At 40.6% G+C, this 27494-nt stretch overlaps 1 protein-coding gene across 1 annotated transcript in view; it reads left to right on the forward strand.

Annotated features, from left to right (window-relative positions):
• Positions 1 to 27494, forward strand: part of LOC143357173 (uncharacterized) — a 605892-nt gene that overhangs the window by 340185 nt on the left and 238213 nt on the right. Inside the window, exon 5 of the mRNA XM_076793456.1 lies at positions 12552 to 12741. Coding sequence (XP_076649571.1) covers positions 12552 to 12741 — 190 coding nt within the window. The remainder of the gene's footprint in view (positions 1 to 12551; positions 12742 to 27494) is intronic.

The following is a 27494-nucleotide window of genomic DNA, read 5'->3' on the forward strand; positions in this document are numbered from 1 at the left end:
ACAACCTCCTTATGACCAGGGATTTATACTTGTTTTCTTCGTACTCTGTATCAAAACTGAAAGACTAAAACTGAAATCGGTATCATTTTATTATCGATGTTACGTTGTGCGGTACCGCAATCGCTATGTATATCGGTTTTGCTATAACTCTGATAACCTAATAGCGGTATAATACTGGTGTCCAAATTATTACGGTATAAAGTTTCTGCTTCTTTCACAATACAATGAATTCTCGATATATGTCGTGTATCGTCCAGGAGACATACCTGAGCCGTGTTATGTTTACACTCCTCGGCGTACGAGGTCTCTCGCGGTGGTGGGGATAATTCCGCGACGATTATCATTGAAGCCTTGGCGACATATATAGAGAAATCACTGTATTTCACGGTTGTGCAGTCAACCGTCTTGTGACACGGTGTTCTGGAAAGATAAGTTTGGTATAACGCGGTGCAAAAATTGTGTCAGTCCTCCTACACCGCGATACTGTTACCACTACTCGGCCCACAATCTTCAACTTTCAGATTCGAATCAGTCAAACTTGAAACTTGCAGCCTTCTGCCTGAAATTTTTCATTTTGGAGACTGATACACCCTTTGCACTCCTAACTTCAGAACATAGAAGTTTTATCGTGCCTAGACATTTATCTCAACAGACTTTCTATAATTAAGAGAAAATAAGATGGAAAGCATGTGCTCCTACTACGCTTTAATTTGTAGCAATTTATCGGATTGAAACTAATTTAGTAGTGTGAGGGCCCTTTGGAAAATTTTGACATGATCATTTTTAGTTGCTCTTCAGGGACGAGCGCGGATGGTTAAATTTCTTTCAATGAAATGTTGACACCTTCGGGCGTCGTTCTATATTCCCGAGCTATGCCACACTGAAACAACATCGAGCAACTGTTTGTCGCCTGTTGTTGCCTTCTTCTTTTTTGTACCGAATAAAATAAGGAGAAAAAGACGACAAGAGACGAGAGAAGAGCATGTTCTGTGCTTCAGGACCCGCAAACGAAAAATCCCCATGGTAAGCGTCGGCGAAAAGCGCAAAAGGCGCGTTGAGCGTCGAATGGTTCCGACGCGTATAATTGCGACGCGCGGTGAAAATCGTCGATCGGGAAAGCAGATGGACAGTGGACGTGCGAGATTAGAGAAAGAGAGGGCTGCTGTTGATTATCTTGGACCGTCGAACTGCGGGCGTAGACGCGACGGGGTGAAAATTCGAGTGGCGGAAAGCACGAGAGAAAGCGAGGGAGTGGGAGAGAGCGAGTGGGCGAGCGAGGTAGAGAGAGGGACACAGGAACCGGAGGTAATGCGGGAGGCAGGTGAATACGTGGCCGGGATTTTTCACGAATCGATTATGGCAATTCAATCAAGGACGTGAACGCGAGGGACAGGGATTTGTCGTTACGACGCGGCGGACGTTGGGATGCGGTTTATTCGGACTTTCATCCGCGCCCTTTCGGATGTTCTCCATCCATCCCATCGGAATCCTCGGTGTTTTCTTTCCGTTTCCGGGCAACTGGATGGCGGGGAGTCTGAAAGAGACTCTCGCACGGGGAGAGAGCGAGACAGCGAAAACGAGAGCTGGAGAGGAAACGGGTACCGACGGGATTGCCGAGTTTTTCGGGACACATTGCGGCTCGAGTGGAGATTAGAGCAACCGGAAATTGAAGAAATTGACAAATTTTGTTACGAAACTAGTAGCCTTTCACACGCCGGACTGTGGATGTTCTACGTCACTGTGCGTTTAAGCTGAAAATACTGAGTTCGTGCTTACAGAGTGTGTAATATTAACATTAAACACACACACACACAGAGATCAAAATGGCTGGCTTCAAAAATTCGTTTACAATTAATGAAATTATAAAGATCCATTCGTGGGGAATGACCAAATAAATTCCCTTACTGAAGCTGATACTATAATAAAAATTGTATAAACTCTAGATAAATACAATCTTGTCATTTTTATAAAGCAATACATGCCAATCACAGTACGTTTAATGGTAATATAATGTACACAAATTTGTTTCGTACACTTACTGTATATTTACTGCCATAAATACATATATACAATTTATTGATCATACGTAGGTCTACTGCAATAATTATTTACAGACAACCTGTGCACTGTATAACATTAATATTACTTAATACTACTGCAGTTAGCTGTGACTGGCACGTAAAAGGAAATCAAATATACGAGTTTTATTCATAAAAGAATGCACATTTTTCTCGAAAATATACTACGACTCAATGTGATAAATAAATGAGGATTGCATTTTTGCAAATTCAATGTTTCAAGATTCAATTGACACAGACAGGATTTACATGGAAGTTTTAATCAGATAGTAATCGGTTCAGAAGAATATTAAGGGGGCCGACAGGGTTTGAAATCCATATGCTTATGCATGGGTCAAAACCTTTTCAAACTATCGATTCAATATTGCAATGAGCAGTTTAAAAGTGGTCACTTGTGTTTCCTAAAAGTCCAATTTATGTCTGTATAGAGCCCAAATTTCGAATTTCTACCTCATCGGGCAGTAATTAACAATATTCGGCAGAAAATTCTAATTCTGAAGCAAGTATGACGTCACAAGATGGCTGCCGCTGAGAGATTCTCTTAATTTCGCGAGATTTAGCGTTCGTATCGAAAAAAGGGCTCTATACAGACATAGCGAAGACATGTACAAACACGGTGGTATGCATTTTTAATTGGTTACTTACTTATTTAAGACGTAAAATGTCTAGAAAAAAGGCACAGGATAACATAGCGTGACAGTCAAGGCCAAATGCCTGCCGGCCCCCTTAAGTCCACGTCGAAGTTTCTTAAAAATTTCCATCAGACTCTATTAATATAAAAATTCTAAATAAAGTGATGGCTTATGATGGTACAAAACCTGTACCTTGATACTTTTATATCTTTAGGATAAAGTCGTTTGATTTCTAAATATATTTACACTTCACTCGTCTAATTCAAATGAAATGATAAAACAGCGAACACGAATAGATAGTCAACGTCGACTTTCATATACAGAAATTTTCTAAATAAATTTTCCATTGTCTAACGTCGCTTCGAACATCAAATCCAAATACAAAATAGTGAGTAGATTCATCAGTCACTGAATTGATTAATTTTGAGCTATCACGGCAGCTTGTCAGGCACAACTGTCTATTTCACATTAGTTACCAGCTAATCCAGAGCTACATAATTCAAAACAATGGTACCCATGCGCATTCAATCGGAGTACAAATAAATGATCACCTCATTCACAATAGCAACTACAACCATATTTAACGTACCGCGAATGCTACACGTCAGCAATAACAGTAGAAAATTCCGCGTTGGCTGACTCCGACATAGCGAGTACGGCCCGGTGTCATAACTCGGGGAGTTAATTAATTTTAATTGATCCGGTCATTGAATCTCCTCGCGTCCCCGGAGTTCTCGCCTCGCACGTGCTTCCCATAAGTCTATCAGAATCTTTTTCCGCGGGCGTGTCCATGTTGAAAGCACGGCGTACGATAAGGAGTCGCGAAGTCGACGGCGGCCCCCTTAATTTATGAAGTCAAAGCAGTTCTCAATTATTTTAATCAGTTCCCATCGGTCGGGCGAGAAAGCTCGTCGTTGACGTTGCGTCGTCTGACTCGGTCCGACATGCTCTGATAAAGGCTCCACGAAAGAGACCAGAGAGAACAGACTTTGGGAAGTGGCTGTGGCACTAAGGAAAAACGCCGCATGTCACAAGTTCAAAAAAATTGCGTTCATGCATTACCTAAATTGTAGAATACGAGATTTACACTCGCTTGCGTATAATATTCGAACAATCTTACAAAGACGATAACATTTTTAATATTGGATCATACGACTTGGATTTTTTTGAGAAGTGTGAACAATTAGTTTACCACACGCGAGAAAAGAAATTTTGAAAAAATTGTAAATAAAATACTAAAAGTTGTTTCTCATAACTTTTTTAAATTGGGCCCATATTGAAAATTTAAACAGTACGTTTTGTAGATTTGTGTCAATTATTTACGTTCTGAAAATTTCACAAAAATTGGTTAACGCTGCAATGAGCTACAACACACCTAAATATTGCGTGTATTCTTCTGAAGAATAATTCTTCTGAAAGTCAATATATTGTACGTGGCTTGACTTTGCTCTTTTATTAGTTATGATCAAAATATGTTATCTCATCTGAAAAGAATGATAATCACCTTGAAATTTCGGAAAATATGACTTTGAGAATAAAATCTCTTCTATCACAATAATTGCCCCCCTGAGTCAAACATTTTCTTCTATCACTAAAACCTATCGGGATACTTAGGTTTAAAGGGAAAGACGAGATCAAATTGAAAAATTGGAAAAACACTACCGGCAACTTTTACAAAATTCGCTCCATTTTAGAATGTATTTGCATTGAAATTTTTGAACTTCCGAGGGCTCAAATTAAAGAAGGAACGTTGCATTTTAAACACAGTAGGAAGACAAGATGAAGTTGAAAAATTACGATGTTCAACTTTCACAAAATTCTCTTGATTTCAAGAGGAACTTTCGAGTTAATGTCAGAATATGTTCCCGTTGGAATCTTGGAACTTCCGAAAACTGAAAGTGATGAAGGAACATTACACTTTATGATAAGGTCAATTTAAGTTTAATTTTGACAAAATTCGTTCTATTTTAAGAGGAACATTCTAGCTGATTTTAGAATAGTGTTCCCTCAGCCATTTTCGAAATTTGGATGGCTCAAATTAAAGCGGGGAATATTGCACTTCGCGATAGAACCCGACCGTCTACTTTAATCAAATTCACTTGATTGCAATAGGGACCTTCGAATCGATTTTAGAATGTGTTCCCGCAGGATTTCATTCTCGGATCAAGAGGGTTCAGATTCAGAAGATCAGAGGAATAACTCGGAAGTGAAAGCACGTGAGATTCAATATATATATCTGGCTCTCGGAAAAAATGAAAACATATTCTTGGTTGTGGCTGGAAGAGCTCGCGTGCTCACATCTTTCCCGAAGTTTTTAATTCCTGCCGGGCGCGGTATCAGACGCGTCGGAGCAGGAGATATGCGACCTTACTAACGGCGGCCGACGTTTAAAGCGCTTCGCGCCATAATTTCCTTGATTAAGCCGAGATACGTGGCGAGTTGCCAAGCAATGATGGGGGTGAGGGTGCGCGGGCCATGGGGTGGACGACGGGGGCAGAGGGTTCGAGGCCGAGGGCGCGAGTGTCCGCTCGGCTCGTAAATAACATCGCGAATTAAGCGTGTAATTTCCGTGCGAATTACGAGCGCGCGAGAACGTGCCACCGTCGCGCCGCGCCGCGCCTGCCCCCCCCCCTTTCTGCTCTCGATACCTTTGGTCGCTAAATAAAAAATAAAACGCCGGACGAAGGAACGGGGGTGGCCGTGCGGGAAATTTATGATCGCAGCGACGACACCGGCCCTGACGAAGTCCGTCAATGTCGAGACACGGTCAACGGGCTGGTGATCGATGCCGCACCAAATCCGATTACACGAGAACATTTTTGCAACGGCTGGCGCCGTCGTTTTAATGCCTTGTAACTCATTCGCTTTGTCGGCCCCGCTCGGAATCGATGCCCGGCCACGCCACCGCGCGCACCGGCCTACGTTTAAGCAACGCGATTCGACGCCCGATGACAACTATTGTTTCGGAATACTTTCCCGCTCTGTCGATCGAGAGCGATCCGTCTGATCGGACGATTCGACAAGCGATGCAAACGATCGACACGTGAGCTATTAATTGCGGTGTCGAGCCTGGCGTCCGTGGATTAACGGTTGACAACTCATCTGATCGTCTGCTAACTATTTTGCTCTTGGAAAGCGCCCGATTGATCTCTCTCTTTTTTGCGAATGCGCTACGTGCACAGAATTCGGGGCGAATCGTAGTGTTAATAATTTTCGTAATTATTATTACTATTTTTTTTTTAATAACTATAATCAATTACTAATTTATGTTATTTTTAATTTGTACTGATACACGCTTTCATGTTAGATAAAAATGTATTAAAGAATTAGAGGTCACCTTAATTTCTAATAAACGTAGTGCAGAAAATTACATACGCCATTACGTTGCTTGTAAAAAACAGTATTGCTTTTTTCTCTTCCAGACATTTTCTAATATTTATTATCTGCAATAAAAACGCTGGCTAGTAATAGTGTGAAATTCGCTAGTAATAGTATTTACTTTCTGACAACTATTTAATTCCAGCAGTGTTTGCTATTGTAAATATGGAAAATTTGTAATTTTTGCATACGATGGAGAATTGACTGAATTTGTTTAATTTCTGAGTAATTATATCACCAACACATCATCACTAGACAGCGTATCTTTATGCAAAATAAACATATTTTCTACCTGAATTGCAACAAACTGGGGTGAAATAGAAATTTATTTTCTTCCTTGATATGTTTATTGGGTTGCAAAGAATAAAACAATATTTTTAAATTCTTCTGTTGTTTTTGCTGTGTTAGATCTACTGATTTTGGTCACAAATGCATAAACTCCGTTGTCTAATCATCGCCATCCGAAGAAGCCAATGGTGATTAGTAACGTGAGTTTTGTTAACGATAAATATTTCGAAGTTCAAATTTATTTTTGAAAACTTTCCCACATTTTCCAAGAAAAATAATGATGTCTTTTCTGAAGACGTCAGAATCGTGTTTCATAAAAAATACTCGCGTGCAATCAGGTCCAAAATTGGCCTATTTCTGGCATTGTCTTTTCCTTTTTATTTACGGTATCGCAGGTGATTACCGATCGTAGGTACCTAGGAAAATGACCTTTCGCCGAAGATTGAGAACGCGCGAGACTCCCAGAACGCATCTGCTCCTAGTGATTGATACGTAGATTGCGTTTGCGCGACGCGCACCTGGGTCTCTCGAATCCGCCACTTCGTTTTCGGATTCCCGAAGCATTGCGCGAGATGAAAGAACCGACTTATTTTTTCCTCGAAACAAACTATCCTTCTCGCGCCGGCCCCGTTCGCCTAACATTATTCCTCTCTCGCTGGAAAACGTTCCGCTAGCGTCAACCGATCGAACCGGCAATACAAGATCGTCCGAATGGTTGTTAGTTCCGCGTTGAAGTTCGCTCTATGTATAACACTCGAGAGCTCGAGTTAACGATCTATCCGACACGAACAACGAGTATATCGAATAAAGCGTTCTACGTGTTTTCAATAAATATTCTCTTGAGTTACGAGCGAACAATATCCCTGCGGGGCTCGTTCCATCTCGGGCACTCGATTGGCACTCTTCTACCGGTCTTTACGAGGTTATTCTCGATTACAAGTATTACTTTCCCATAGACGAATCGATTCTTCAACGAAATTACTTCGCCGAGGAAAACGTATCGAGTTGGCAAAGATGTAACGTAGCCGGCTTCTCCGTTGCAGGAATTTTTCGCAGCTTTTCTCTCTCTCCCTCTCTCTTTCTCTCTCTTGTTCTCGCTCTCGTCGTTCGCGGAACGGGATAAATATTAAGAGAATTGATTAAGTAGACTCGCCAACCGGACGAGAAAAATGTCGCATGAACGTACTTTCCGCCAACTACATTTTCTCGATCGCGCTGTTGACTCTGGCGTCTGGCTATCGCAAAGTATCCGAAGTTTCCCTCCAGCTGGAACTTACTTTCGTCGTTTAAATATTTGACCGAGCAAAATAAGTTTCTCGCATTCGCTCGGCTCCCTCTGGGACCGATCGATTGGTCATCCAAGAACTGCCGCCAATTATTCCGCTCGGAAGATTTTCGTCGCTTTCGTATCGGCGCGACACGATTTCGAAAACCGAACTCGCGAACGAAAATCAAGCACGCGAGAAACGAAAAAATCCTTGCCAAAAGTGAAACCTAAAACGTCTTTGGATCTACTTACAGTCACTCCCACAGTTGATGGCACTCGCTCTGAATCAGAATAACTTTTTTATAAGTGGACCAAATGACTTCAGTTTTTCTACCAAGCTAGAAATCGCGGTAAAATAGCGTTTAATCTGAATTCCGAAAAAATGAGCGAATTTGTCTTTTTTCAATTATACTCGTTAACCATAGAGAAGGTTATGTGCATCAGTGGCGTTTTAGAATTTTGGAAACCAACAGTATATACACGCTAAACGACGGTAAAATATTTCAATTTAAAGTAATCTCATTGGGAAACTGGAGGAAATAAAATGTTTTTCATACACCTAATATTTCATTGTAATACATCTTGACAATTCACTTTGAAACAGGAGATATTAATTTAAGGATTTCACCGATTGTCGCCACTGTTCGGCGTCAGGTGTAACTAAAAACCGGTGCCGCTCGGCAAAAACGTACGCGTGTTCGTCGACCATTCGCGAATCCGTTCAATGATTCGCGCGTTGATGTTCCGGTTCGTAAAATCGCGGCGCGCTGCCGAAACGGGGTGTTCAAATAATTATAGCGGGCATAAAAGTCAGGATCTCGACGAACAGGAGGATATCGGATAGCGTGACGATCCTGCGGTCCGCACTGAATCCGATGGGAAGGGGGTCGGTGATTTGCTATTTGTGAAACGAGCGATTTTCGGCACCAACGCCATCACTCCGTGAACTCTCGTTGATGGAAGGCTATCAACAAATCAGTATCGATCACTTTTATTACTATCAGGCTGCAGCGTATGCAATTTTCGATTTTAGAATGTAAATGTAATGAGTATTTTATGATTTTGAAAAATGAGCAGGAGCAATTTAAAACTTGAAAACCATTAGGAAAACGTAGCAGCATCGATGCACTATTTGCAACTTTTTAAAATCGCCAAAGAGAAAAAGAACTTTTTATTTGCCTCCTATCTTTCGTAATTGATGCAGAAAATTTTTATTTTGCATAAAGATCCGTAGTTTAGTAATGAGTCTTTTCATTTAGAAATAACATTATAGTTTTTTGTACACAATTTTAAAATGTAAATCTGATATTTGAGGTCCTGCCTCCAGTTCTTATTTAATATCCAGATATTTAACACTAACTATACCGAGTACAAAACGTGATTGGTATACCTTGTATTAAAAAAATGACAAGACTGAATTTATTTAGACTTCTTGTAATTTTTATAACAATATATGCTTGAAGGAAGAAATTTTTTTGATAATTTTCTAATAGGAGCATCTTCATAATTTCAATAATTATGAAATAAAATTGTGGAACCGTTCATTGGACCAGCCGTGTTATGATTAGTATTAATTTTAACTTTAAATACAATTTACTTCAATGTTAATCGATTGCCATGTATTCTTTTCATATTAGTGGAGAAGTGAACATACTGGCGGTAGAATTATATGATTTTCGATCAAAGTGCGATGGTAAACGAACGCACTGTTCGTTGATGCTGGAAATAAAACTAAAAAATAAAGATGGTAGTTTTATAAATGATGAATGTAAACGACCAAAAAAATATCCACCATAATACAATCAAGAAACTTGTATATAGTTCGACGCACTCGCGTGTCTTAGCATTCGCGAGAAGTAGAATTGGTTGGCCATGCTCAGACGCGTCAGCCGCCTCCTATTCAGCACGCGTAACTTTCTAGTTTTCAGACTCGGTTTTCTCGAAAACGAAGCATGAACCGCAAAAATGTTATTCGTTCATTTTACTTATTTTACACATAGAATCACCTCGCGCCCGCGTATACCACAGTCTGTATGCATAACAGTCTGAACCAACCGATTCGCTTCAGCGAATGTTTCATCCAGCACGATCCTCCTAGCGAGATCCTCGTTAAAAACAGAAAAAGTGTCACGCAGCTTCCAGACCTGGCAGCCGAGTATCTGCTCGCATAGCGGTCGTCGCGAGCCTATTAGCCGAGGCCCACGGTTGCTCGCTGGGAACGAGGCGGATTATTCGGCCGTAATGCGGCCGGAAGTCGTGTGGACGATGCAGGCGCCGGGGAACGTTGATAACCGGACCGTGTCCCCCTGTCCTCGGCCCTTTCTATTTTTTATGACGCCCCGCCACGGTGGTCGCAAAAGCTTGCTCGCGCACGCCGCAAAACGAGAGGGCTGGCTCGCGCCGTATCGGAGCGAAAAGAGGTGCCGAGAGACAGAGAAAGAGAGAGAGAGAGAGAGAGAGAGAGAGAGCAGACTCTCTCGCGCGACTCGGCCCGCTCGCTCTCTCGTTGGTATTTCCAATTTCACAGAGCGTGGGTTAACGAGGCCCGAGGGCTGGAGAAGTTAGGGCGACCGAGCCCCTGGAACGTCCTCTGTCCCCGCCAAAAGTGAGCCTCGATGGTCCCACTGTTACACCTCTTCACCCTCTCTCTACCCCTATCCCCATCCCCGCGGGTCCCTCGTTGCGTCCCACACCCTCGACCAGCACCCATTTAAACGCGGTACCCTGTCGCGTACGGGGTTCCGGCACATTACCTTCGCTGATTACCGGCCTGCCCCGCGGAGTATGTCACCCAGCAGTCACCCTCGAGACACATACCTTCCGGAATCCTGCGACCCTTTCCTACCGTTGGTCCCGTATCTGTAGAGATAGGTATCGCAGGAAGCGTTTGAGACGAAGGAACCAACGAACGAACGAACGAACGAACGAACGGTCTCGTCTATGTTCTTCGTTCTCCTGAGATTTAAGCGCTGTTCCTCGTTTCTGTCCCGGCTCGCCTCCTGTCGCCTTGTCTCCCGACTGATATTGGATTCCACGCTATAAAAAGTTTATCATACACGCGAGGTTGCATGTGCGCCGGTGTCTCTTAACCCCGAGCCACGGATTCTGCCGGATATTGAAGAATTTCGGTGGCCCCGGTACCCTGGTCTTCTCTCCGCCCACGCGATCGTTTAATTAGATTTTTCGTGACGAAGATTTCGAACAGCATCTACTAAATATGTATGCTATTAATTCCCTCGAAACCCAAAATAAATTCTATTTTGTTGTTCTCGACATGTAGATAATCTTCCTACTTTTTCTAAGAAATTATGAACCTGAAAAAAGTCTTTTAATCACATTGAATATATTCCACATTTACTTATTGAAATAGACCACATTGGAGCAACGAAGTGAATATTTGGATTTATAATACTTTGTGGGTTATTTTCGAGAGTTAATTTTCCACAATCTTCTGGCTGGCCATTTTTATCAGATATTGTCTTTGTAGGTTATTTTGACAGATGCTTTCGCGTGCCAGTGTTATGACTAAACTGCGGATTTGTATGCAATATATAATTTCTCTGCATCAATCGCAAGAAACATAAACAGATTGCCCTGAAGTACAAGTATTTTCTTTTTAGTTCCATTCATCTTATTTATTTTATAATTACACAGCGGATCTGCATACAAAATAAAAATTTTCTGCCTGAATTGCAACAAACTGGAGTGAAATGATTTCTTTTTGTTAATATGTTTAATAGGTTGAAAATAACATACCAGTATTTTTAAATTCTTCTAATAGTTTTACTGTTTGTCATAAATGCATAAAATCCGCTGTCTATTTACAATATGCAAGTCTTCGTACCAGTTTCAGCAGTGTAGGCAATTGTTGGCGTACAGCGCGTACCTAGTTTCGAGGATTCTTGTATATTATATAATAAATAATAAGAAGAATTGATGTATAAAAGAACCATTTGTACTTCAAGACTATCTGTTTACATCCCAGAAATATATTCCAATATTTATTCCATATATGCAATAGTTATTCTAAAAAAAATTTTTAGAAATCACTAGTTTTTACTGTAGTTACACGAGAAGCCCCCCTTAACCCTTTCGCTACGAGCGTCGCCTATAGACGACATCCGCGTGACGACCTGTGTGTGTATAAGCGTCGCACAGTGGACAATTTGGACAAAATCCGATTCAAAATCAAGGAACCTTCGATAGGAATGAGGTAGAGCGATGAAATTTTTTTTAAATGAAAGCTGAAACTTTGTAGAATATGGGAAAATAGGGAGATTATTACCATCCAATCATTTCAACGAAAAAATGACTTCATTAGATTTTGTCACAAAAATCTATTTTTTGCAAAATCCTGAGGTCGTAGACAAATTTTGCGACCAGATTTGAAATCAGCGTGAAAAAATCTATGGGAAATGATGTATAGCATGTTAAAAAAAAATTTTTCCGCGCGTGGTATTGGAAAAACTAAAATTTTCTTGAATTTGTGCGCGTTTAACGAATTTTCTCGAGGTTAACAAACGTTCGTACCACAATCTCTCTATTTTTCCCATATTCTACAAAGTTGCAGCTTTCATTTAAAAAAGATTTCATCGCTCTACCTCATTCCTATCGAACGTTCCTTGATTTTGAATCCGATTTTATCCAAACTGCCCACTGTGCGTCGCCTATAGACGACGACGTCAGCGTGATACCACTTGACCTTGAGCCCCGCGATGTTTTTTGCACATTTTCCGGCGCAGTGCTCCGTTCAGTACCGCTACTCCGACAGCACGGTGGCCCGTTCAGCGGAGCACACTGCCGTAGCGATAAGGTTAATACGAATTATGTTCATTTACTGGTGGATGTTCATTCGCCTGCAGAAGAAGTAACCGATCCTACTACAGTGAGAATGTGTTTGGTTTACAGAGCAGCGCAGAAGTTGAACCTCTCGTCGAGCCCGCACCGTCGACGTCGCTCCGGCGACGAGAACATCATCTCGGACGATTTGCCGATCTTCCCGAATGGATACGCAGCTTTGCTTCTCAAGTCGCCGCCGCCCGCTCCGCCGGCTCTACTGCGGAGGATAGGCGTGAAAGAGCTAACCGGAGTCGGCAAGGTATGTTCATTATACCCCGCTATCCGTTTCCCGTATCGCAAGCTCTTCTTCCGCCAGCTCTGCTAATTAACGTCATGTATTCGCCGGCTAGGAGAGCGCGGCCATTTGTCTGTCCCTTGATAGAATTTCCACGCGGTTTAATCGGCGGACAGGAAAGCGTAATCCGGTCTGCCGGCCGCCATAGTGTGGCGAGGATGCATATGCACGTTCCCCACGATATTCACAACTTCTAAACGATTTCGTTTTAACTCTTTTCACACAATGATCGCACGCTCAGCGACCATAACAATTGGGTAAAATCGAAGCAACCAACTTGATAAAACTAGAATTGAGCAGATAAGATTTCTGGTGATAATTAATTTTTCAACTCTTCTATACGATTGAAAGCAAAATTGTATAGAATAAATCAACCGAATACGGGTGACAGACAGCGCTACCAGATCGAGGGAATTGAAGAAAAAATAGTGAGAGACATACTATAGTCAGAGTGACGTCTCGAAGCTATAGTGTAGTCTAAGCCTGATAGCGATGGCGTGATTAGTGCAGAGGGACCATCTCACGACCTTACAGTATAGATCGTGACGTCACTGGTTACCCCCACTATTGATACAATGATGCAACAGTTCCTGAAACGTGACGTCATGTATTTCCTCAGAGGGGATTTTTACGGCAACACTAGTGACAAGGCAGTCAACGGATTAAATGATATACAAAGATGTATCAATTGATGAAAGATATACAATTATTTGTTTCATCATTTAAGGAAAGAGATCCTAATTTGTTATTAAATAGATAGATTTTGTAGACTTCTTTATTGCGATTTGTTGACGTGCGATTGCCGGCTAACTCTCGTTTGGAAATGTGAAAATAAGTAGTAGGATGTTTATTTAAAATTTTTTATAATTATATTTTCTAAATCAATGTAATGTTATATTACGTCTGCCGCTGTGATTACAGCATTATGTCTACATTTATTACTTGTATAGCATCGTCGGCGATATCAAGACAAATTCAATGATCCAGTATATACAGCGTGAGTCAGTAAGAACTACTATCTAAAATAACTCGATATCTATTGGTTGTGTAAAAAAATTTTTAATGAATTATGTAGCATTTTAAGGGACGCATTGAAAGAGTACACTTTGATTTTTTATATCTCATTTTTTCTGGGATATCAAGGTGACCTTAAGTTTTTTCAAAGATTTTTTCAAGGTCAACTTAAGGTGATCATAATACAGGTAGTTGAATTCGTCCTTCCATCGGCAATGTTGTGGTATTAAAAAAGGTGTGTTCACTTTGAAAAGACTCAGGGTCACTTTGATATCTCAGAAAAAATGCGGTATAAAGCAATTAAATTGTACTCATTCGATGCGTCCCTTAAAATGCTTCATAATTTGTTAAAAAGATTTTTGATACAACTAATAGATATCAACTTATTTTAGATAGTAGTTTTTACTGGCTCACCCTGTATGTAGACTATAACTTTAAGGAGACTTTGTTGGACGTGTAACCGTGAATGTTGCTAATTAGATAATGAATTTGTCCTCATCAGTTACTTCGAACATCTAAAACCAGTTCTTCAAAATATGAAACCGGTTTTTGAATTTTAGGAGTTTATCTAACTAAATCGGTTTCCAATCTCGGTCTCGGAAAATCGACAGAGCCTATTTGTCGCACTGTGGTGTGGACAAGCCAGGAACCAGCTCGACTTCCGGCCGGCTGGTTTGTCGTCCGCTTATCGTAAATTCACGCGCGTTCGATTCCGTCGCGCGGAAGAACGTCGCAAGGTAAAGTGGCGGTCTCGGATCCATCGTATCGCATTCCGTTCCGGCGCTTGTCTACAGGGTGGACCACCTAACGTGACCAGCTCTATCATTTTCGTTATTGCCGCGTATTTCACCGCACTGCGTTTTTACCACGTAAAATACGATTTCGAAGAACCTTCAAAGTGATGATACGCCCAACTCTTTTTTTACACGGTAAATGTGTTCCTCAAAAACCCGTGTAAAAAACAGCATGCAGAAGAAGCAATGAAAACTTAACTGTATAAGTTCTGAGTTCTGAGTTCTGTGTATGAGTTCTGAGTTCTTGATGATATTTAACCTGTTGTAATTTTGTAAAAAAACGATCATATAGCTTGGACTCAGTTTAAATCTTGAAGATCCTACATTCGCACACCATTATTCATTTTCCTCTAAGATAGTTTTACATGATGTAGCAGATAAGAAACTAAAGACTCATTTTTCCTAAAGGATGCTGACTTGAAACCTCTGTAAAAAAAATAAATTTTTTTCATGAATAAGTCTTCCACAAATTTGAAGATTGAAGTCTCCTCTTTACAACGATTTTTTTCACTGTTTCATGGAACAAAAACAAGGATGAAGTTGAGGATATGTGTGTGTGTGTGTGTTTGGTGTACTGTATGTATAGTTAGCTGTACACCTTTCAATTAAACCTTAATGAAATGATTAAAAAAATTGTACACCAAATTTTGTATGTCATTTTAAAGGGGAGACTTCAATCTTCAAATTCACGGAAGATTCGAGTATGAAAAAAATTTTTCAATGTTTTTAAAGACGCTTCAATTGGTAGCATTTTCAAAAGAAACATGTCTTCAGTTTTCCATCTGTCACGTGGTGCGAAATTGTCTTAGGCAAAAATAAATGACGATTAATAAAAGTAGAAGTCTGAAGCTTCAAAATGAGACCAGGATTATTACCATTTATTTTAACAAAATCATAAGTGTATAAGCATCGACAATTTATCGAATACTTTCTGGATCCACTGTATATACATATTTACGTATCCTTTTTTTTTGGACCGTGTTATTTCAAAATCATGTAAAAGAGGAGTTGGGTGTGCTCGATTTTTTCTATGCCCTTTTTAAGACGTTCTACGTCTATCTCGCATTCGCTCGTTATACCGATTCACGTTGTCAAGCCGTGGTCAGTTAGTTCTTGAGAGAAAAGATGTCCTGCGCTCGAGAATTTAACTGCTGGCACCTGAACCGATATAAATTTAACCGTGCATTATTATACCATCCGTAACAAAAGGAATTTCGATCGATCCGAAATTGATAGCGAAAATGATCGAGGTGATCGCGTCAGGTGGTCCACCCTGTATACACCTGCGTGTGTGCTGCCTGGCCCTATGGAGCGGGGCGCGCGCGCGCGCGGAAATCTTGGTGGGCCGATTTGAAATGCAGATGAGCGTCTCGCGCCGCTATAAGCTGCGGATGCTCCTTCTCCTCGGTCTTCCTCTTCCTCTTCCCGTTCCCGCTCGGATTTGCCTCCCGCGCGACGCGACGTATCCTTCTGCTCGCGATCCTACGCTTGAATATTCCTTTCGTAGCGGATTCTCGGATTCGTACCCGCCCGTCGAACCCGGTTTACCCGGAGATCGATCGTCATCCTCGCGAGTACGTCTGAATCGCGGTTACCCGAACGCCACCGCCAGTTACTTCCGGTGAGAACTCTCCGAGTGGAAGTGTCCTCAAATGGACAAGATTAATGATCCTTGTGTTATTACAACACCCTCGACTCTGCTGATTTCTTGGGCACGTCGACGAAATTACATCCTTTCGCCACTTTTAGGATCGGATAATGTTGTTCGGCCTAGTCATGTTCTGCTTTTCCAAAGATTTTGTTAATGATTCGACTGCGGATCCTTATGCAGAATAAAAATTGCCTGCGTCGATTGCAAGATACTGGAGACAGATAACCGTTTCATTCTTACTTTAATCATTTTAACAAGCTGTAAGTGAGAGATTGCCATGCTTGAATCGCCTCTACAGTTTTAAACTATAAGGTAAACTATTAAAGGTACATACTGTGTTATAAGAAGATACAGTGTATTTCTCTTCTTGTATCTTTAATTGTTTAGTCTGATAGCTGGCACAAGGGCAAATATTTGGTCAAAAAATGGGACACAACGTCTACATGTCTTGTATTTCACGCGTGCCTACACGTGAAATAGGAACACTTAGCTTGTATCAGAGCAGGCTGGAAGCGATCATTTCCAATCGGCGAGGATGGCTGGTGACTAGATGTACCCGATGGTCGGGACGGGTTGAGACGGGTCCTCCCCTTGAGACGGGTTCTCAAAAATTTCGGGATTTTTTAATATATTGGAACTCCCGAGAATATTCGGGATTCGTGATATATTTGAGAATCGCGAAAGTTTCCTGAACCCGTCCCAATCCCGAATAAAATTCCCGACCCGTCCTAACTCGACCCGATATTTTCGGGTTCCCGCGCGTTTCTACCCGTGGCCATATATCCAGGCATCACTGTAATATCTTGCCCGCGAAAACGGTATGGACATCACTCGATGCCCGTTCCCGCGACACAGAGAGCTGAACAAAAGCGTTCGAGTCGCTGAAATTCCAGCGAACCACGAGCGCAAGATGGTATTACGTGAAACTCGTTACGATGCGAGACGCGAAAATCCGCGCGGAATGAAAGAAGCTGCTCGCGGTCGCGCCAACCAGTTGGTGGAATTGTTGGAAACTAATTCATCCGAAATAAGGGCTTATTGTTTACCGACCGGTAAAGCTAATTAAAACGGGACGATGATGCGGGGGAGGGGAAGCTCGCCGGCCCGCTGGAACGGTGTGGCTCGGCTCTGTCCCCTTTAAAAGACGGGCCACATTGTTTTGCAGACGGCTTTATAAGCAACCGAGTGCCGGCTTTCGTTTGTCTTTACTTTCTCTGTTCCTTCCGTTTTCTCCGCTGGAGGATTTCGCTCGGAACGCAAAATTTCCTCGGATTAGGGACTCTTTGTCGCTCGTACAGCGACACGGAAAATTCAAGAAAGCTGCTGGCATATTGGAACAGCCTCGGACCCGTTGCGCAAATGATTCTTGCCGGCGAAGGCGATATAATTGTTGCGCACCGTTCACGATTGTCCGAGCACCCTGTAATGACTTTAAAAGGGCTTTTATCTTGTGGATTTTAGTGTCTGGGTCTGGTGTGACCCAGAGTGTCAGAATCGTCAGTCAATCTTCTCAGTTTCTGGTGATTAATTCGAATTAATTATTGTCTCATTCAGAACAATAGAAAAACTGACGCCTCTGGAATAACTATCTACAGGAATATTTTTAACAATATAATAAACAGATTATGGATCTTTATGCAAAATAAAAATTTTGTAAATTAATCGCATGAATCAGAAGATCAATGAAAATGTATTCCTTCTTTTAAGAATTTTAATAAATCGAAAATAAAACAAGAATTTGAACTCGTTTAATGTCTTTTCGCTGTCTTGAAGCTGTATTTTATTCTAAGTATCGTCAATGAGCTATGAGATCGTCGGAACGGATTAATAGTTTTATACTGTGATTATTCGCTTATCAAATTAATTATAACTGAACGGTTTTCCATCACGAAACTCAAAAGTTCCTTTGCTGTTATCATCTGAATTTTTCTTCTAATGGTCTTTAGTTGGAATTGAAGCTATTTTTCGAATTGTTAATACTTGATTCTAACTTTTTTTATGCAACTCCTTATACAATTCCAAACTGCCCCGACCGAATTACCAGTGTTCATCAATTTAACACTCTAATCTATGAGTTAGCCGCAAGTGACAGACACAATTGTCCTCTGGATTGAAAATTAACTTCTGTGCCAATTGAGTTCGATAATTTCGATTAATCTCAACTATTCAGCTTTTGATTCAATAAATAAATTACTCCTACTTTGCGGTGCACTTATCGTTATCGATTCGGTAACCATCGATTTCAATGGTTGAAACACGTTCAAAAATTACTTAGCTCAAAGATCATGACATCAAACGTTTTTGCGAGCTTGCAATTTAATCGATAGAATCCGTCGCTTCTAATGAAAAATTTATCCACATCGTGCATCCTATGACATTTCTACGGTTAATTTATTTTTACGGACCGCGCAATTACGCGATAATGCTCGCCAATGGGGAATCGAATGGCAGGGAACTGGGCTCAATTTTTAACGCGAGTTTACCAGCCGAGTCGTGCTTAATCCGTCGAGCGAGCCTGGAACGCAATTGAGCGAAAGTCGATCAACCTCGGAATTAGACTGGCAACATTACGGTTATAAAAGCATCGATAGAAGCCAGAGCTTTGCGACCGTAATTATCGTCTCTGTGACAGACGGAGCGCACGCGCGCTCCGGTCGAGTCCGTTTCGCTGGCCACCTCACAGACAGTCGAATGTTTAGTGTCTCTATGAAGAGAGTAATTAAACCCGTAACGGTAGCGCCTCGAATACTAGCCAAACGCGGCTTTCCTTTGGCTTTCTGCTCGTTTAGTCGCGAACGGTCTATGTTCTGGCGGACGTTACAGCGTACCCCATCCCCTGAGCTCTCGCATGTGCGCGTTTTACCGGACGCAAGAGATTTTAGAGCTTCTAGCCCCGTGTGTCTGACCGTCTGCACGCTTGTCCGTCGCCGCTGCTAGTTTTCGGGCCATACTGCTACTGCTGCTGCTGCCTCGGCTTCCAATTTGGCTTCCAGTCGCTGTTACTGCACCCGCTCGCCGTTTCCATGCGTCGAGCCGATGCAACGTGACGCGACGCGACACGATGCGGCTTTGGTTTCATCATTTAAGCGCAAACTTTTGTCCCAACCGGGCAAAGTGCTCTGCCTTCAAACGCGCGATCCAACGGTCTCCTCCCGTTCGATTTTCATCTCCTTCCAACATGCGTTCGATGAGAATATTCTATATACAATCACCAACCTCAAGAATTGAGTGCGATCAAAGGTTACGCGGTCGGTTTAATCTTCATCCATCCCTCATTTTCGCAACTTAAGACTCAATGGTAAAACATCAAATAAAACGAAACGACAAATAATTAACTTTTACCAATTATCTTATCCAGAATAAATTAATAAATACTTACACAATATGGTGCTCGCATATTCGGACTTCGCGATTTCATTCGCACGTGTTCCACTTCTGTGTCTTAGCTTTGTCTCGTGACGAAGAGAAGAATAAAGAGAATACGTAACGCCTCTTCTTGTCTTCTTCAAGTGCACGCCGACTTTTGACATTCAAAGCTATACACGTCTAGCTGCATTCTGAAAGGATTGTACAATGAATGTAAAATGGCCGTGTGACAATTACAGAACAGTGACTTGAAGAAACATGAAAATTATGTTTGCCGGATTGAAACCCTGGGCCCTTTCTGTCACAAATTTTGTCACATTTTTTTGTCGCAAGTTTTGCTATTAACACTAGGTTTGCGCAGCACTAATAGTGACTATTTTACATTAGTTTGTAAAAATAACGTGAATGTGCCTAGTCAAATATTTAACTATTTTTTAAATAATATATACCCGAAGAAATAAATTTGTTGAATAATTCCTCATGGATGCATTTTTACGATCTGAATAATCGTAAATTAGAAACACTAGAACGCGTCATTTTGACTGAAGATTTTTAAAAATTTGCGACGTGTAGAATTCAGCAAGAATTCGTTATTTCAACTCAGAATTTTAAATTTACTGTTTCAGGCACATTTAGTACCACTCGCGCATTCATCGCAAAGTAACCAAGTTCATTTTTTCAATTCTGGCACGGACAATGGTTCCAAAAGCAATGAAAGCTACATTCAGTTCGTTGTCTGCCAGTCTTTTCCTCCACATCTTCATTGTAGCTTTTCCAACGTTCTACACAAAGCCAATTTTCTGTATATTTTTCAGTGTGATGTAATACGTAGACTTGAATATAGAAGAAATGAGAATCCACTTCATTTTTATCAGCAGAAATAAAAGAACAATAAAATAAGAATATATTTCTTCACTAAACCTGTTTGTGGCGATTGAGATACCATACTTTTATTTTGCATAAAGACCCGCAGTCTGTTCCTTACAAATTCTAACATTAGACTTCGTTGAAATATTATTCTATAATTTCTTATCTTTAATTCCAATTTTACGTTCGTGGTTACCCCATACATATATAATATATAAATACGAAATCTGTGGCGAAATGTAAATTTATAAATGCATATATAAATATTAGATAGATTTTGAAATGACGTCTGTTATACCTCTGTACGAATCGGTTCAAATAAAATATTATAAGTAGACTGTGAATTTTACACATTTGTGATATGAGTAAAAACGAGACAAGAGAAAAGTGAAACTAAACAATGATCAGATTAAGAAGATCGACCTGTGTTATCTTATTCTCGAGTCACCGACAAGTGTTGTCAACGAGTGATCGACAGTTCGAGTTCGATTTGCGAAAGGGTGAACTTGGTCTATGAAAGAAAGAATTTAATTAATTCTCATTAATTAATTTTAATTAATTTAATCTAAATTTTAATTAATTTTCATTTCTAAGAAGATGGGTATCATCCATGTACGGGATCTATTAAAAGGGAATTGATCGAAATTGTCCGCCCTATACCAGAGAAAGACCATGCACAACTAGGAACGAGCTAATCGAATCATACAGAATCATCCGACAAGCTCATCGCAGGCCAATCTATTACAAGAAGACTGCGTAGAGATAATCCGGTTGGCGGATGCGATGAAGATGTCCGAGTCGATTCGCGTGGCAAAAGTTCCGATTTTCGGCGAATCTCTGGCCAATCCGCGACCCATGTGGCCCCAATCTGCGAAAAAAACGACGATAGATTGAGAGAGGGTGGCATCTCGCGACAGATAGGAAGATCCCGGCTGTGACTCCGTCTCCGACAAACGCAAAGTCAATAATCCATCGCAGGTGGGGGGAGAAAGGAAAGGGAAAGGAGAGCGTGATTTTTATGGGATCGTACGACCGTGTATCGGTTATTTTCTCTTTTTTCACCGAGAAGATGGCTAACCGGACGGCTGAGCAGTACAGCCAAGGAGGGAAAAAGAGAGGCAGGGAGAGGGAGAGAGAGAGAGAGAGGGGGGCGTGCATGGAGTCCTGAGCCGCAGGATCGTGGGAGCAGGACGAAATGAACCGTGATCGCCGGTGGTCGTGGTTCCCATCCGGGAAACAACCGGGAACTCTCTTACGGACCCGATCGGGTCTAAGATAAAGAGACGGGGGACGCGAGCTCCTCTCGCAGACGTATTCCCGCTACTCGATCTCGGCCAGGAACAACGGCCGAGGAAACGAATGCCGGGAAATGAAGTTTTAAAGCCGAGCCAAGTGGAACACGGACGCGATTGAGGCGGAACTTGTGCCACGCCGAAGACAAATAACGGCAATATTTTTTGGGGTTTGTTTCCGCTGAGCACGGGGAACGCCGACCCCGAAGAAAGAGTTTGAAGTATTCTTTTACATCGGTGGCTCACTACGTGCCCCCTAATTTCCTACTGAAGTCGCTCCGTTAAGCACCTTTTGAGTTTTTGGCGATTTCTCTGACAATATTGCTTCACTTTTCACGCTTGGAACAAATTTTCTTAATCGTCTGATATCACTGAATCAAATACATGGAAAGAATGAACATATTCTACTTCATTAATTTTTTCTATTTTCCATTTTTTGGAGTTAATCAATTTGGCTAATGAGTTTACCTTTCTCCCGACCTTACGATGTGCTATGTTGTTCGCGAAATCGTAAAAAATACTTTTTGGTGCAGGCTTCAAAATTTCAATGCTTAATTCTTATTTTATCCTCAATTTTTTAATTAAAGATATAAACATTTATTGATACTGTTAGTTTTCTCTTCAATCAGACGACAACTGTGTAAGCCAATTCTCTAATTAAGGTTCACTTCAACCATTACCTTAAACACTTAAATGAAACTTTTCTCATTCTTCGTTGTCGTTAACTGAATGTATATTTCGTATATCTTTTTATAAATTATAGGATACAGAAAGTATAACACAATAGGATTTCTTGGTAGATCTCATCGGCTTTATTTGTTTATTTTTCATTAATTTGCAATTGATCAGAACTATGGAGAAAATATCTAATGTTGATTTTTACAATTCATTTTATGTGGCCATACATGTCCATCGTTTGTTTCTGCATCAATCAATTTTGATAAAATTTTCGGAATGTGTATGACACATTCACACAACATATGTTTCAAAGTTTTAATATAGTCCAAACAAAAAGAAAAAATTATAAAAAGCATCCTTTGTAATTTTTTCAAAATTTCTTTTACACGTCATTTAATGAGCCGATTGTTCTAACTTCTCAGAAAAACTCAAGTTATTCGACCCAATTTTTCAAAAGTTATTCTCCTTTGAAGAGTCTTACTGGTGTGTCTGACTATGTCGAGACTTATCTACTGTATACATTCTTCTACAAATTGTAAGTTGGTTCGCAGAGGTAACAAATTGAAGTTTATACAAGAGTTTTCTGTCATTTTGTATACAAAGCTTGTCTGGTTACAAAACCTGTTTTTAGCGTTTGTAAAATAAACAACAATATTTTCAGTGACAATTATTAAAGTGATTCACATTTTATTTCTATCATATAAGATTTTACAGCAATTTTTCTACTATTCTAGAATCGATAAAATTATTTGCGATATTGAGTTTCGTGCTATTTCTTCTGTTTCTCGCAATTCTTATCTTACCTTTGGTTCTGGCGCAATTGGCGAGCGGAAATTGCAACGCGGGAAGAAGTAAAGCTGCAAAATATCATTTTGCACAGAAAGTTTCATGATACGAGGAATTTACTGGAGCTACGCATTTACCTGATGAAAACTGTATCCAGAATATAGAAGTTCATCAGCAAATTAACCTTATGCACGCAAAGCCATTTTAACACTAGAACCGGAGGAATTTCATCCAACCTAGAATCTCTTTCATAGCGAACACTTTCCTCCGTTTTATGCGTGTCCTTCGAACATTACTGTTAAGCGCCGCTTCGTTGAGTCGTGCTAATAACATTTTCCATTAGATGTATGCGCAACTAGCTATTTTTTATTGCGCGTCTACAAAATTAAACTATAACATGGGACAGGAATTTAGTACCTCATTCGATAAAGAAGAATTGAAATTGAGTGCGCCATACAAAGCAAAAAAAAAAAAAACAGCAACTTCAAGATATATAAAAACTGTCCGCAAAAGTATAATTGATTTTGACGATTAAACCTATTACGAACAAATGGCCAATTTCAAAATTTTGAATTCACGATAATTGAAATTATAAAGACGCGTATACAGGAAGCCATAAATTTTTTTCTTGAAGATCATATTATAATAAAAATTGTGCAACTTAATGAATTTAAAGCTATTATTCTATTGCTCCTTAACACGTAAATTGCCGATTGCTATATAGTTTGTTATTTAAAGAAAAATGCGTGGGAAAAGTGCAAACCAATTTCGTAACACAGAAATTGTCTCCAGTTGCAATGCAACTTCAAACAATGCTTCAGAGTGGCGAATCGAGCGCAGAGCGTATATTTCGTGCATCATAGCTTACCGAGTCGTGGTTGGTCACGCTCTATGGTCGTTTTAAAAAACATGCCTCGGCCCATCTCCCCCATACTTCGTTAACGAAGTTTGTTAACAACGCGCGATGAGCGTCTGGTCGAGTTCGTTCCAATCAGACGCGGTAATTCGTTTCTCCGTCAGATTATTTCGACGACGATTCGAAGCCCGATCGAATTTTAGCGGCTGGATCCTGCAAGGGAGGGAAACGGCGGGGGAGGGGGGTGAAAGCACCCCGCGAACTCGTCGGCCAATCGGAGTCTTTCGGCTGGGGAGATAGATTTATAGGGGAGAGAAAGTGACCGTGGACGCGAAGCGCGGAAAGTTTTCCGGGAAATCATTTCGCTAATTCGAGAAAATTGATGTGGCGGGTTGCCAGAGGGTCGTCTCCCTGGGAAAAAGAAAGTTTTATGGCCCGCTCAATACGTAATACCACTTATTCCCCTCGATTATTCGTTTATCAGCTTCGCCATTCATCCAGCGTCCTGTTTCCGGCGTTCTAAACACTGTTTTCCCCTGTTTGCGTCGCGTGAGACGAGGAACACGGCGCGACACTATTGACCAGTAAACTTGATCTTTCGTTGATAGCGTTGCGTATAGAGATGGATAGCGAGTGAAGAAAACATCGATGAGATAATGCTAATCCAGTGATGATAAGGCTCGTTTGTTTTTAACTATTTTTTTATTTTGAAGCTCTTAGCAACATATTAGGGGAGCCCATAAGTAATCAATTATTTTTAAATCTAAAACATACTTTGTAGTAAATTCATGTTTTTATTTCTAAATTTATTATATAATCTCCATCATTATCAAGGACAGTTTGCCATCTTTCCTGCAAATTTTCAATCCCCCTCTCATAAAAATCCAGATCGGAAAATCCGGATCGTGAAGAAAAATATGACTCAAGGTGCCTCATTACATCTTCTACATAAGTGAATGTTTTATTTCATAAATAATGCTCCAGAGATCTGAATAGATGATAATCAGAGGAAGCAATATCCGGTGAGTACGGGGGGTGCGGTAAAACTTTCCATTGCAATCCTTTGATTTTTTCCTGGGTGAGTTTCGCTGTACGGGGCCGGGCATTGTCAATTTGCAGTATTACACCTTTTCTGTGGACTAAAGATGCCCTCTTTTTCAATAGTTCTGAATACAGCCGTTGTAATTGCTGACAATACAACTCAGCAGTAACTGTTTCTCCAGGTTTCAACAACTCAAAGTGAATTATGCCACGACAGTCCCACCAAATGCACGGTAACACCTTTCTAAGTGATAAGCTAGGTTTAGGGGTTGATATTGCGGTTTGATTTGCAGAAAGCCATTGCTTGGAACGCTTTATGTTATCATAAAGGATCCATTTTTCATCTCCGGTAACGATTCTGTTAAGAAATGGATCTCTACGAAATCTGGATAGCAATGAAGTGCAAATTGATCGACGAATATTCTTGTTGGTCTCAGATAATTGATGCCGTACCCATTTTCCTTGCCTATATGCCTTTCTCATTTCGTGTAGGTGCCTTTGTATAGTTGACCATGTGGACTCAAGGCTTCTCGATAATTTTTGTTTACTTAATTTTGGATCAGCTTCCACTAGAGGTTTTAGAGTGTCATTATCAAATTCAACTGGTTGCCCATTTTGAGGCCTGTCAGAAACATCATAATCACCAGCAGCAAACCTTCTGAACCGACGTTGACACTTGTTGACCTTCAATACATCCCCATAAACATCGCAAATTTTCTTTGTTGTTACCGTTGCATTGAATCCCGCATGAAAATGAAAAAGTATGCAATGACGAATATGCTCCTCAGAAATGTCTAATGTCTAATCTAATGTCCTCATCGACAAATTCTAAAATTCATGTTTTTTTTGTTCGTCACATGTTTTTCAAACACACTCTATAAAAGAGAACTATTAACTATTAACTCCTGTAATTTTTATTATTTTTACTTCACAAAAAAATAACATATTGCTCCAAATTCCCATACATGCGTGTACAAAATCTTAGTGCAAAGGGCTCGAAGCTCTTCTCTTCGCGACGTTTATCATCCAGGCCTCGGCGACATATATAGAGAAATCACTGTATATAAGTAGTAGTGTTGTAATAGGGGTAGTAGTAGTAGTGTGTCAATTATATAATATATTAGTTTATATATCTGTTGACATATGTTATATATCTCTTTTTTTTAAATATTCATTATGCTTTAAAAAAAAAAGGTATAATTAATATAGGTACAGTAACTGGTCCCCGCATTGTAATTGGGTCCGTTACACTAGCGTCGTCTTGGACATTGTTCGTTGAAAGTGAAAGAAGCCGGCACGGTGGAGGTTCATAGCGGGGCGAGGATCGATCGATCGTCGTTATCCCGTGTCCCGGAAATAGTCGCGAGGACATGCGCAATTTGATCGAGGAAGCTGCTGACCAGGACGCGCCGTGGTCAGCGGTTTAAACCCACGCGTTTGCCAGGGTTCATTGAAATGTCCGGTCTTAGGCGGGTTGCTCGGTCCTTCGGAACAAGACGAAAGGGATGCTGGACACCCTCGTCGCAACCCTCTGACCTCAGAATACCTAATGAGGACTTCTGATTTTCCTCCGAGCTACCCGGTTACCCGTAACTCCACGAGTCTTGGCCAATTGCGCATGTTATTTGCAACGACAAGATCATCCTAAGCTCTGAAATTGATGAAGGCAGGCTAGTCTGGCTACTTTCAGCTACTTTGGGTTACTCCCGAATGTCCGTGAAGATGTCATTGTCATTAATTTCGTACGAACTGTCTGTAAAATAGCGTCTAATCTCTTCTAACGATCAGGGTCAAAGTTGAAGTGTTGTTTATTCAGAACAGGGATTGATGTTTTATTGCACGAAATGAAATGTTTATGATCTCTTGGTTTGAAGACTTGCGTTACTATTGTTGATGCTTATCATCGTTTTTACAGTAAACTATTTTTCATTGCACTTGATTTCCAACGATTTTTAGTGATTTTTTAAATAACGATTGTGTGCATCTTAAAACGATCTACCGGGTCACACACGTTTATACGTTTAGTAGATATACAATGGATTTGTAGTTAAATAAACTGGATGTTCGCTGTTTATGGATTCAAATTACTTATTAAGTCCTGAAGTAATGTAAGAGTATCCTAACTATAGGTTATTTTTAATGCAACCGCTGTAAATAATATTTCCTCTTACAAAGCTTAAGCAGCGGGATAGTAATAGGGAAAATTATTTATGATATCTTTTATGCGTTTATGGTGGTTATGCGACAGAGTACAAAGGTTGAAAGAGAGTATCCATGCATTGTTTTCAGCGTTCTGACGTTATTAAAGGGGGAAAGAAATTTCGGCTTGATAGCAGTTCCTTGCAGTTGATGTAGACAATGTCTATTTTGCA

Source organism: Halictus rubicundus, chromosome 9 (assembly GCF_050948215.1).
Source record: "Halictus rubicundus isolate RS-2024b chromosome 9, iyHalRubi1_principal, whole genome shotgun sequence".
NCBI lineage: Eukaryota > Metazoa > Arthropoda > Insecta > Hymenoptera > Halictidae > Halictus > Halictus rubicundus.